The 14,382-nt window shown below is 38.0% G+C and overlaps 1 protein-coding gene across 1 annotated transcript; it reads left to right on the top strand.

The window, feature by feature from the left end:
- The first annotated feature begins 12,530 nt into the window (after window positions 1-12,530).
- On the top strand, window positions 12,531-14,382 carry LOC132695768 (uncharacterized). Its single transcript, XM_060660224.1, has 2 exons — window positions 12,531-13,036; window positions 13,670-14,382. Exons 1-2 carry the CDS (start codon window positions 12,991-12,993, stop codon window positions 14,020-14,022), a joined length of 399 nt encoding a protein of 132 aa, XP_060516207.1. The 5' UTR covers window positions 12,531-12,990; the 3' UTR covers window positions 14,023-14,382.

Raw genomic sequence — 14,382 nt, 5'->3', positions numbered from 1 at the left:
TGAACAAAACCAGAACTGTATTTGAGACCGTGATGATATTGTTCGAGCCAGCGTACCGTCCTTTTTTCTGCACCGGTCAACGTGCAATATTCACGCGGCGGTTTCAAAACGTAATGACTAATTTGACATCCATTGTAGACAGCCATTTCTTTAACGACAAATCCATCTTCTAACTGGAAGCCTTGAATATCTACCGCAACGATGCGCATTTTTAATATGACTGGTTAAGATTAGGTTCCTCCGGCGGTATTTATGTTAGATTTCGAACAATCTCGCTGAGCGGTAGTTGTTCCACGATACAATCGTGAATGATGATGCAATAGGCACGTGTATTCGCGGGAAATCCCTTTTTTGCTTCGATGTCTAACTTTACGTCGACAGTGCTGGATTTTACACTGTCGTTTCTTCGAGAACAGTCAATGACGAAAATCGCGCAGTTTTTGAAAGCCATATAGTCAAGCAACGCAGTTTTTTCCTCACATCCCTTATAACTGGGGTAGAAATCCGTGTAATTGTGATGCGCTTCCACGAAGTCATTCTTTTCAAAATCTAATCGTAAACGTTCGTGAGGGTAATATTCTCCGTTTAGTGTTAATCTTATATCCGTTACGTCGACGTGATCGAAAAGCGTCGCATTTTTCGCTTCGTTGTCTTTGCGATTTGTTTGAAAAGCGACTATTACGTATCGGGGGCTTTCGATAGCCGCGCACGTCTTGACAGACCAAATTTCTTTGGTAGAGCCCGCGGTTAGGGCAGGATATTCATGAAGTTCCCATCGTCTATAGGGTATCAATATGGGTTGATCTAATCTAATCGATTTCAGCAGAGCCAATTTGATTTCGTCGTTTGGAAATATGTGCTTGACCCTAAGATCGACACTATCAATTTTTAATTCCGCCGTTGTTTTAATTGCACTGGCCGCAACACCGCCCATTGGTTTAATTATCATACAATTTTTGTCATGTCTGGCTCTTACCAATCTTATGGTTTGTTTTCCACAAGTTATCATATTATAATCATTAAATATGTTTAAAAAGTGTCGTAACGGGATTCGCATGCTAAAATGGCCATTTTCTGTATCGTGAATCGCATTTTCAGGGAAATTCCAGCCGGAAATATCTAGATGCGATGAGTCATCTTTCGAGTAACATAGATAACCTCTAATCGTACTAACTATACCCGGATCACGCACGCTATCCACTTCTTTCCCATTCAGCTCGTACGATATAGTTTCAAAAAAAAATGCTCCTGCATTGTTTACAAATTGCACTTGGTCGGTTCCCGTGAGACGTTTCAGCGATCCCTTAATGCAAATAGCAGCGTCGTACATAAGCAGCCAGGCATCTCCTTGATTGATCGTGATCTCAATGGTGTCGTTGTTCAAAAAAGATTTCACAAAGGGATGATAGGTGCGGGTCTCCACGCGCTGGATAGATTCATCAAATTTTGGCTTTCTGTGTATGTCGAATATTTGATTCGATAACATCGTAGCCCAGTGATCGGAGAAATTGTTTGTTGCTCAATGTAAGACGACCTTTACGGATACGCCTCGGTTTTGTTACTAACCCTACCGTTTGGATGTTCGCTTTTTTATATTCACCAGCGTCTCCGATTGAGTTGAAAATCAACATTACGTTAATTTTTTAAGTTCCAATCTAATGATGATTTCTTCACCTCGGAAATTAACCAACTCAAAGTTTTGATCCAGAACCTGTAGGGTAATGTTGTAGATTTGTCGTTTGTCTACTGGCAAGTACGTTAGATATTTAGGAGTTTCGTCGATGGCGTACCCCGGATCGACGGACAAGGCAAACTCGTAAATTGTGTGCGAAGGTCTGTCGTTGTAGAACGCTCCAGACGTTATGTTACTATCTACATGTATCGTTCGCACTTTTATTATATCCACGGGTAAATCTGAGGAATGCATAATATTGGGCTCCAAAATTTTCTGTGAAAACCCCAATAATTTTCCGATACTGTCCGAGTGTTGTTTAAAGTTTACCCCGTATACGGGGCTGTAGATTTCACACTTTATCGTATTATTGTTGGGTTTGATTGATATCTCCTCTATTAACTTTGGGATCGTATTCTTCTCTTCCTTATTTTTTGGCAGATGTTCGTTAATGTAGGTTTCAATGTCGCTAATTTCATAGGACCCGGTCGGAATTTCAATTACGTTTTCTTTATTGTTACCATCGAAGTAGTAAAATTTATTCGAACCCTTATCTATGTTGGGAATGTTGTTGTAAGAGTGGAATCCAATCAGCGCTAAACCGTACTCTACATCTTCATCCAACTGCAGCGGATTGACAAAGTCGATGGATAATGTCGACGTGTTCCCTTTTAACGTAAATATGATCGACATGTTGACTGCTTATAGGTCCGCGATTTCAGTCCTTTTTATAGAGAAATTGCAAACACAAATGACCGCAATTGTATTGCGTAAACTTTTGATATCTATCGTGATTATAGTAGATATTGGCGCTGTTGCCGAAATATTTAACAAGTTCCGCGGGTGGTTTAAGGTTACCGAAACTGTCAAAATACTCAACATCGTTTCCCTTCCTCTTTTTGTATGCTACCCAGTGGGTTCCTCTATTTCGACGAACATCCAAATTTACGATTCCGCATTCTTGCGATCTGATTCGACGGGGTAAACTATCTCGCATAAAAACACCCCTGAAGTGAGGAATTTTTAATTTGCGCGCCAGAGATATTAAATCGACGTCGTATAGAGCCCTTCTGGGTAGCTTTATTGGGAGTTTTTTTGTTTCTTCAGATAAAGACCGAATCCGCCGCGCGGACTCTTTTTCAAGAATAGACCCGATCCCTTTTTTCCAATCTCTTCCATAGCTCGGTTATGGCGGTTGTCCTCTTCGAGTTTCTTTCGTGCGTTTTTCGCATCGATGACAGTTTTAGCGATAGCAGCGGCTCCGCCCGAGAGCGAACCTAAAGCCCCTAGCGCTCCTAATAACGGTAAAAGTGGTAAAATACCGCCCGATTTTGATTCGAACGGTATAATTCTAGGTACCCTAATTTTTTTACGTCCTCCCGCTTTTCTTACAGCGGCTCTGCCAGCTCGAAGCGCTTCCAGTGCCGATCTTCTAAGCATTTTAGGGTTATCGATATGAAACAATTGTTTCTTCTTTAATGCATTGCGAACCTTTTTCACGACACCCTGTCGAAACGAAACAGAGGGACGCCGTTGTTGACCCATACCGAGCTTACGTTTAGTTTTCATAGTCGCGGTGACAAAGAATGCGGCAGCTTTTTCACCAAACTTTGCGTCTTTAGATTTTACTCGCTGCCACGCACGCGTTTCCAATTCTTTATCCGCTTTATGACGTTCGTCTAACGATTTGTTTTGCGAATAGGCAATGTCGTGTACCTTACACGCAGCGTCCAAAGGATTCACCCCGCTATCGCCTCGGTTCAAGCGTTTTTCCAATTTTGTACCGGGACCGCAAAACTGGTAACCCGGAATGTGTACTTCAAAAGGTAACTTGTTAATAAGCGTGTTAACGAGACCACTTCCGGACGCGAAGCATAACATACTAATTAAAGGAAATTGCTTGTGTCGTATATATATATACGAGGTGTCTCGAATAAACATTGTAGTCATGCGGGTGGTGCAGCAGAAACTCAAGCTCCCCATCGATAATTTAGATTTGGTTTGCGGAGATGGTTTCTTTAACAAAAGCAAACACGGTCAACTGCTACCCAATTCATTTAGGGCGGTGTTTTGCGGACCTAGCGGTTGCGGCAAAACCAACACCATGTTAGCGCTACTCTTTAACCCCAACGGGGCAAGTTTCGAAAATGTTTACGTCTACTCAAAGTCGTTGTATCAACCAAAATATCAACTGTTATCTCGCGTATTGAGCAATGTCAAAGGAGTTGGATATTATCCCTACAGTGAAAGAGACTCGATAATCGACCCCAGCGACGCGAAAGAGAATTCTCTGTTTATTTTCGACGACGTGGCGTGCGACAAGCAAGATAAAATTCGCGAGTATTTTTCGATGTGCCGACACAAGGCCATCGACGCTATTTATCTCTGTCAGACATACTCCAAGGTACCCAAGCAATTGATACGTGACAATTGCAATATTGTCGCGTTGTTTAAACAGGATGACATGAATTTACGTCACGTTTATGATGAACATGTCTCACCCGACGTTTCATACGACACGTTTAAACAAATTTGTTCCGAGTGCTGGAAAGAAAAGTACGGCTGTTTGATAATTGTCAAAGATTTCGACGTAAAAAACGGACGCTACCGCAAGGGTTTCGACAAATATATAAAAGTCGATATTTAATTGTCGATAGAAACAGTCATGAAGGCGACGTCCGCCGACATCGCCGACGCGGCGCTAAAAAAAAAAGTAAACGAGTTGTCTAGATCTATTCGAAAGAAGTATTTAACATTAAAATTGGGTAAGAGCGAAGAGGATGCGTCAATTCGGAAGCTTTTCAAACCCGTCAGCGAGCCGCTAGAACGTATAGCAAAAATAAAGCTATCACCGTCACCGGCAGAAATAAAAACTGAACGTCGAGGTGTCAAGCGGGAACACAAAAAGGAACCGAACGAAGAAACAAAAAATAAGGTTAACGTATCATTTTTGCCTATGGAAGAAATTCAGGAAACGCCGGATCCCAATAAGAGCGTTGAGATGCAAAATATCGATGAGGAGGAAGATGATGTGTTTGACACATCGAGCGTGGCCAACGCATCCCTTCAATCATACCTGGAACAATATCCAGAAATTTCCCATTCATATATTCAAAATTTATGGGTAAAATCGCCCGACACCGATATTGTTTACGGACCCGTTTACGACAAAATATCATCCAAATGGTTTCTCGGCAATAAATCGCTGGATTTTCATCAAGGATCTGGCGATATTATTGTAGACGGCGAGAGATATTCCGGTACCCGCGGCTTGTATAATTTGGTGTTTTTGAAAGATCCCATAGCATACACAAAAGACGATTTGGCACAATATAAAAAAATAATGGAGGCTACCCAGGTGCACAGGGACGCGATCGGACGTTTGAAAGGCGCATCGACTGTACCAAAATATACCAAGGTCATCCGACCCTTAATAAAATCTCAGTCGCGTTCGTACTCGTACAGCGGTCAAGGTTATAATATGCGTTATAATGACGCTCCTACTGAATATGTATACTGGGACGACGTCAATGAACTCGTAGAGCGTCTGAAATTACTAATCGCGTCGAAACACGCAGGCAACACGTCTCATGATAACGAAATAGTTTCAATCGTTGAAGAGCTAAAAGAATCAGGTTTTATACGTTAGTTTAACGATGAGTCTGGACAAGTTTGGACGTTCTAGCGCGCTGCGCTCTAAACGACCCTTCACTAATACTGTGATTAGAAGCGCCCTCGACTATATGCCAGACGGAAACGTCAATATGAACAATTTAAAAATTTGCAATGTCCAAACGCCTAGCGATGACGGTGACGTGGCTAACAAAAAATATGTGGATGAGACAAGTAATTTATTAAAAATTGCATTGAGAAAGATTATTGGACAGAAACTCGAAGCGTACACGAAAAGATTACAAATTGAAGACAAAACTAAATTCTCGCGTCTTGAAGAACAACTGAAAATGAGTAGCACTACACTCGAAAATGAAATTATGCAGTTTCGCGAAGTTTTCCACCAAAAGCTAAGCGAAATGAGCGCAAAGAAAGATTTGGAAAAGCACATGACAAAAGTCGCCGTTTTGTCACAGCAATTTCGTGATATTGTAACCAAAATGGAGCGACTTACGAACGAAAATGAGAATATAATGAAGGTATTGAAACAAAGGGTTTTAAATCCTCCATCGCAACCGAACACACATTATGAATAAAGAGAAGGTACAACTGGTTCGAGAACTGCACAAGCCGGCACGCAGAAATTATGCTCGCCGCCGGACTATAATACGAGGGATGGATGACCTGTGGCAAGCGGATCTGGCCCAATTAGATCGCTACAGCAAACAAAACAGAAATTTTAAATTCGTGCTGGTTGTGATAGACTGTTTCTCAAAATATGTATGGTGTCGCCCGTTGAAAACCAAAACCGGGGTCGAAGTCGCCAAGGCGTTTTCCAAAATTCTCAAGGACGGACGGCACCCTCAAAACTTGCAAACGGATCTCGGTAAAGAATTTTACAACGACACGTTTCTGAAACTTGTGGATAAGCATAAAATTAACCACTATAGTACGTATAGCATAAAAAAGGCCTCAATTGTCGAACGGGTGATACGTACCCTCAAAGAGAAATTGTTTCGACATTTTTCTTTACGCGGGACGTACAAATGGATCGATGTGCTCGCCTCTATCGTTGGTGAATACAATAACACAAAACATAGAACGACGGGTACGAAACCCATCGATGTGAGTAAGAGCAACGAAAAGAGAATTTTGAAAACCGCGTATAGTAGCATAAAAATATTCGGTCCTCGTAAACTTAAAGTCGGCGACATCGTTAGAATCAGCAAAGTCAAGCACGTTTTCAACAAAGGTTATACACCGAATTGGACCACGGAATTGTTTAAAATTGTTAAAGTACGGGTTACTAACCCCGTAACGTATTTGCTTCAAGATATGCAGGGTAAACCCATAATGGGCGGATTTTATGAAGAAGAATTGCAGAAGACAGTTAACCCGGACTTATATCTCGTCGAAAAGGTGTTGCGCAGACGAGGCAATATGGTTCTCGTGCGCTGGTTGGGATTGGATAAGTCGCACGATTCGTGGGTAGACAACGTAGACGTTTTGAAATAAATTTAGTCTCGATTTAGAAGTTCTGACATAAATACGTGTATATGATGGCTCAAGAGAAAATTGTGACATCCAACGAATTGTATAATTTATTGGAAAATTTCGAGTTGCAATTTCCTTCATCAGAAGTGCTCCCGTCCAGCTTCGTTCCTGTAGAGCAACAAACCAAAATATCTGCGACCAAACGAAAACAAAGTGCGTCGGTCGTATCCCGCAAGAAGAAGAAGAAAACTACCACAAGTGAAGCGTTTGCAGCTCCAACGTCATCCGCTGATTGGCTCGAAGTGTTCACGGACGGTAGAGAAAAAAGTGTCATTTGTGAGGCATTCAATTTAAAAAGAAACTTGGCGTCTCAGTTGTCGGGATTAGAGTGCAATATCAACGAAATTGAAACACAAATTGCGCTTTTTAATACAGACTTGCAAGTGGCGCGGATGCAAGCTCAAGAGTGCAAAAGAAAACTAGAACAATTTAATAATTTAGCATTTAACGAAATTGTAAAATAGTAATAATGTATATAATAAATAAATTATACAATTACAAACTTCTGTGTAATTATTATGCGGTGTTGTGGTGGTGGTAAAAAAGAAAATAGCGTCTAAATATATACATGTTTATTCTTGTTGCAATACAATGGAATACAATCAATACATAAAAGTCTTATCTACAGTTACATATGTTATAATAAAACCACAGTATTAATAGTTCAATGGACTATCAGAAAAGCGTAACTTTTTTCCATATTTCCTCTCATCGTGAAGCATTAAATTACATTCATCTTCAGTTTCTACAGTGAACAAAACTTCTTCAAAGCAGCTTTGACACCAAAATTGTTTATCGTGATATACATCATTCAAATTATTTATATCCAGCTGTAAATGATAGTGATCCAATAAAAGTCTAAAATTTTTCTTTTTAAATTTTTTAACTACTTGAAATATAAAGTGACAAGATTTACAAACTAAAATTTCCGAATATTTTATCCTGTAATAACTGACCCATAAACAGTAAGCGGATTCTCCGTCAAAATCAATGGTTGGAGTTGCCAAAATGCTATTTCTGTAAGACGATCCAAATCTCTTATTCAACAGAATGAATTCTAAATTTAATAAAGAATTGCCATCAGACTGGAGCGCTAATTGTTTAAGGTACTTCCATCTATATTTCGAATAATATTTAAATATTAGTATCGTTAGTTTCCAAGGCAAAGGTGACTCAAGCAAAAAATCAGCACTACACCTAATATTTTCGCAAATTGTTATAATACAAAGGCTTTCTAATGTAAGTTGTTTGACCATAATCTGTAACAAAAATATATTAAAAAATAATTACGGCACTTTATAATGTCCCCACGGAAGCGTTTCATATGAATTCGGCAAAAGATAACGTTTATCGTCTAAAGGACTCAAGGCAACTTTTGTTTGTTCGATGCTAAATACATTGTGAGTGTATGAACGAATGGTTCGTTGAGTGGCGTACTTTTCCCTAAAATTTGTTAAGCATTCTACGTAGTCATCAAATGAAATTTTATTTTTTACAATATTGTACTGAATACCCTTTGACTTTTTAACTACCGAACCCGTTAAAATTTTGAAAGTATACATTTTCGACCTTAACCCCGCATAATGACTAATGATGGTGCCATTAGTCTCATCCTTCATCAACCCCAAAACCTTTTTGTTGATTTGCGGTATATTATAGGGATTGTCATTAGGATAATCAGACGTGTCAAATTTTGTTAAATCGGCCTTAATAACGCTTTCATATGCGTCATAACATTTGATATTATAAATGAAACTGTCCGTATCCATGTATTGAATTTTACATTTTTCGGGACCCAAATTTGGAAGCATGTAATTATAATGAAACTCGTACATGGTCGTTTTCGACAAATCCAATATGGACATTCCAATATAAAGTGGCTTATTAAAGCAAAGTTCCGATTTTTTTAATTCTATAAGCAACAAATTGTTATCAAGTATGGTTCTACTGTGAAATCTAGGACTAGAAATTAAATTTTTCGCACCGTAGCGACCATCCCACGCTTTAACAAATTTAACAATACGATGCTTGCGAATGTTTTCCATTGTTTTACCGTAAGCGGCATTATTAAACAATTTGTATAAATTTATACCAAATTTTGTCTTTGCTTGGGTTCTTAATTTATTATTATGATCGATATAACATTTCAACCAACGAGATTGGTTAAATTTTAATATTTTGTGAATTTTCTTTAGTACGAGACCGTTTTTGAGAGCCTGTTTTAAATTGCGATAGTGTATGACGTATTTTTCTTTATTATACAAAGTAGTCATTAGTTTTGGTAACTTTGAATTGGGGGGCACTCGATGTTCGGCACAAAATGGAAAATCTCTATGTGTGTCATGTAATTTCTGCGGGTATTCCAGGTCTACCTCTAGGATATATCCTTGGGAAGATTCATCTGGAATGTTCATGACATTAAATGAATCAATCTCTTGATGAGACATCCAGTCGAATCCTCCGTAAGGAAGAGGCTCGCACATGGCCTTGCCATAGAGGTTATTGACGTCAAAGTACATGATATAGGAATCATCCCTGGATGAATCGTAGTTGGGCATATATTTATTGTTGGCCTCCGCATATCTACCAACACACACCGAAATTCCACCTCGTATAGCCCGCTCGATAAACATAATTTGGTCAATGTCGCGCAAAAGTTCTAAACGACATTTTGTGAATCTAAGCATGCAATCCCATGTATACCCGGGCATACTGAAATACCACGCCGGATCCAAAACGTGTGTTGCCATACAAGTTTTTCGAAAATTTTCGAATATATCTGCCAGAAGAATAACGTCGGTTTTTAAATACAAATCTGAATACTCGCCTAAATTTTTTATTTCAAACGACTGCCAAACACTTTGTGCGTGGGAATATTTTTCTTCACTAATATTGCTTTCACTTAATTTATTATAGAATTCTTCAATCGGGGGTAAAGTTGTTTCATTTAATTTGTCTATATGGTCGATGTAATCGTAACAAAAAATACCTTTTTGCGACAGTAAATTTAATTTTGATTCGTCGAGATCGGAAAATTCTTTTCTTAAAATATATAGTTCATTTTTATCCATACTGGAAACTAAATTATCCAGAGATGCTCCCAAAAATCTAAACGAATCTATAAATCTAAATTTTATGTTATAATCAGGTTCGAAATATGTAAAAGAGATGTATTTTTCCTTATTAACCGGAACTATGGATACATAGCTTTTTTTTGCTAAAACCGGAAGCAGGAAGTGGCTATCGTATCCAGAAAGGTTCTGGAATACTACGGGCACTACAAATATTTTTTTAAAATTTAAATTACAAGCCTGATGGGCAAAACCTCTAAATTTACCAGTAAAATGATCATGGTCACGAACAATAACATCTTCTTTTAAAAAAGGTTTTTCACAAATATGACAATGACTCGACCTTTGATCTAGACTAATTTCACTATCCATTGGTATAATATCCTTAAATTTTGAACGAACAAATTTTGATAAATTAGATATTTCCTCCACGAACCAATCAATACAATCTAGACCACGATAACTTTTGAAAAATGATATTGAATCATCATAAGAACATTTAAAGTAATATGCAGCACTGTAAGCTTCGTGCTTTTGGTATTTCGAGGTTTTATCTGAAATTTTCAAATTTACTTTTCTCAATTGACTCTCAAAATCGGCGTAAATTACAAACGGAGTCCTTTGTTTATATATATGGTTTCGAAATTCAACGTAATCATATTTGGGAAAAGACACTTTATACTCATTGAAACTGGAACATATTGTTTCGTGGTCATGTAGACGAGTTTCGTTATTGAAATAATTCAAACACCTATCGCAAATGTATTTCTTGTGATTATATTTACTGAGCTGTGAGGAAACTAATCGAGACAAATTTTTAATGTAACAATAGTGATATTTTATTTCTTCATAATCATTATCTTGCGGATCAGGATCAAAATCATTAACTTTTGGATAATATTTATTTTGTATTAACAACAAATTTGAATGTTTTTCGCGTTTTTCTTTTGTTAATCGTGCAGGTAACACGGAATAAAAACTAGTTTTTTCATTTTTATTAAGCTCTAAGATATAAACATTGATGGAAATATCATTGTCTTTTTCAAATTTGCTTATTTTATTCATTTCCATAGGTGTTTGTAAATTTTCAGTTTTCAAAACACTTTTGTAGTATGGATATGAAGAGGGTAAATACTGACGAAAACGTGCTGGAAAGAGTCCGCATACAACTGACCAATAAAAACACGCTTGATCGTCATTTCTAATGTTAATACAAGCCCTTTTATTCGCAATTTCTTTAGGCAACTCAACGAAGGATGACCCGTTACCCATTTCAAATTTATTAATGTTAATCTCTAAATAAATAATATTATTTAAAGCCCACCCGGAATCACGTTCCTGAAACTCTGACATTTGATTTAAAATTTTATCTTGCACATTTTCAACAAACCAATCATTCAATTCTGTTCCTAAATCAACTACAGCATTTCCGGTACTCAGATATTTAACATCAACTTCGCCTTGGACATCATTTTTTGCCTTAATAAATTCACCGCAAAATGTGGTATTTACTTTCAGCAATAAAAATTTCTTTAAAATTTGACTAATTTTTTGTTGAAATATTGGACGAGAATCGTTTAAAAATTGAATTAAATCTTTATGAAGTAAATTAATTATGACACCAGTCTGAACTCTTCCCTGGAAACACGACGCTACCGATTCCCATACAACCATTTCATTTGTGTTTGTCTCGCGGCTACTACTTTGTAATCCCAATCCAAAATGCTTATGTTGATAATTAAGAATAATTTTTCTAATAGCTTTCAGATGTTGAATTGTAGTTTGTAATTTTCTTTTTAACCCAATAGATAAATCCTTTTCGTTAGAAACGATTTGGTTGCAAGATTCAATATTTTTATTTAGTCTCCTAAGCCACACATCACTATCTCTAAGAGTGAACTTGTCGGAAATATGCTTTTTTAATTTTTGTAAGGTTAAAATTAAGATTTGCGCTCTATGAATGATCTGCTTTACGCGCATCGTGGTTTATTAAATATATAACAGTAAATAAGACTTACCCTGTATAATATGTTGATTAATTTTGAATTATTTTGAATTTCTTTAAAGAGTTGGGCTTTCCAATATCTTTGGATCCCTCGTAGACCAGTTTGTACTGCCCCGACGCAAAGTGTTCTAGTCTCGGACGGAAAGCTTCTGTCACGCGAGTAGGAAGAAATACTACGGAATTTTCTAATTGCAGCAACACGGAATTGCCAAATTTTGTATTAACAATTTTGGCTCTAGTAATTTTAAACGGAACGCCTATCGGCAATTCATGCAGTTTGACAATCGGCTGCTCAAAATCACCTTCTGCAAGACAGGTTTGATTCAGTTGACTTAAGTCCATCTATAAATTATTATTAATTATTTTATCTCAAAATAAAAAAAATAAAAAAAAACTTACGCTTAAGATTGCTGCTATTCTATTTGCGGTTACGGGTTGAGAGTACTAAGATGATCTTTAGGAACTTTATAAAATAATAACAAATGTTAAAGAATTAAAATAAGACAATAAAAAAGGTACTTACTGCTTTTTTGTACGAACACCAAACTACTAAGTTAGCTTCCACGTTGCACGAATAATACCAAAAACAACTACTGACAAAACAGAGAAAAATGAGATGTATTTATACGGTGCGATAATACTTTCTAAAAGTTAACAAACGAAGACACCTCCACATGCGTTGCAACAAATTTTTCCCATTACGTTAATCCCACGGAGCAAATATAAAGGGGGCAATTAATTATTATTCTCAACAAGCAAAACAACTCGACATTTAGACTCGGCGCGTTTTGAAATTCCACATCCCATACGGAGATTGTAAAAAATGAAAGCAAGTTGGCCTTGATCTTTTGCGGCAACATACGTTCGTCCAACGTCCGAAGCGGTTGCGTTCCCGTGTGAAAGCGTGTTGACCTTGAGACTCCTACCTGCACGGTTGTCTGGCGACAACATCGCGTCTATTCAAATCGGCGTTGGTGCTTGTGGGTAGAAGACCTTTTCGACTTTTAATTCAACCATGGAAGGGAGTGCATGTGTATAAATACGTTGCATGTGTATTATAGACTATATTCAGTGCAATGAATACAGAAGTGCGATGTCCATTTCCCTACGACCCTACAACTGGTAAGTTTTATATTTTAATTACCTTTATACAGTGCGCGTCTTTTCTTGTGGGTTTCAGTTTGGGTTATCACTTTTTTGGTTAGTTTCTACCTGTTTTTAAAATATGATACTCATCTTTTTTACGTTGCATAATAACCGATTTAAATTGAGTGTTTTTAATAGCTTTTAAATGACAGTGAATGGAAAAGGGAATTTTGGCTTTTAAAAAATAAACAATTTTTAAATTTGTTTCAAAAATGTTTTATTTTTTGTACTAAAAAATTGCAGTTTGCCTTTTTGACAATAATAATCGAATTAAATTGAGCGTTTTTAATATCTTTTAAATGACAGTGAATAGGGAATTTTGGCTTTTAAAAAATAAACAATTTTTAAAATTACTGAAAGTTTTGTTTCAAAAATGTGCGTTTTATGGGGAAAACGCGAAATATATACATATTTTTGTTTATTTTTTGTACTAAAAAATTGCAGTTTGCCCTTTTGACAGTGAATTGAAACGTGAATTTTGGTATGCGCGTATAACTTAAAAAACAATTTTTAAAATTATTTGATAACCCCCCTTTTTGGAAGTTTTGTTTAAAAAAAAAATGTGTGTTTTATAGGAAACGCTACATATCATACTTTGTTTTGTTCTAGAAAAAATCGCGGTTTGTCCGTATGACAAGTCGCATATTATGTTGGCGCATCGCTTAGGGCGTCACATATTCAAATCACACAAAGAGTACCGGGGGTTAGAATTCCCGGTACGACATGAAACGACAAGGGAACATCACCAGCAGCAGGAGCAACCCGGTGGATCAAAAGAAACAAAGGAGCAGCAGGAGTACCCGGGTGGGTGGTCGACGGAGTGGGACGGCGAGGAGTGCACTTCGTATTTAGATTTCCTCCGGGAACGGGAAGAAGAACAACGCAAGGAACAGGAACAATGGGATGGTCGACTGAATCGACATAAAAAGAAGAAGAAACTCCTCGCCAGACCAATTTTATAAATAAAATAAAATAAAATGTATTAAAATTCAAGTTTATTTAATTATCCTCCCGATCCACCGCGTCACCGCGCCGCACCGTCACCGCCCTCTACCGGGGGGGCCTACGACGGTCGGAGCGCGCGACATCTAGCAGCGACGGGCGGAACCGGGGCAAAACAGGACGCTACACAAGCTGGCGACACAAGCGCGCGACATCTAGCAGCGACGGGCGGAACCGGGGCAAAACAGGACGCTACACAAGCTGGGTGGGGGGCGGAGCGCACTCTGGTAGACAGGGGGGACACTAGGACGCCACGCGCGGGGGGCCCCCGCTGCGGGGGGGTTAGGAAATTGAGGTTATGTACGGTTTCTGTTGCTTAT

Source organism: Cylas formicarius, unplaced genomic scaffold (assembly GCF_029955315.1).
Source record: "Cylas formicarius isolate icCylForm1 unplaced genomic scaffold, icCylForm1.1 PGA_scaffold_12__32_contigs__length_19106922, whole genome shotgun sequence".
In the NCBI taxonomy this organism is placed as follows: domain Eukaryota; kingdom Metazoa; phylum Arthropoda; class Insecta; order Coleoptera; family Brentidae; genus Cylas; species Cylas formicarius.
Note: the sequence above shows the minus strand (reverse complement) of the source record. Positions and strands in the feature narration are given on the sequence as shown.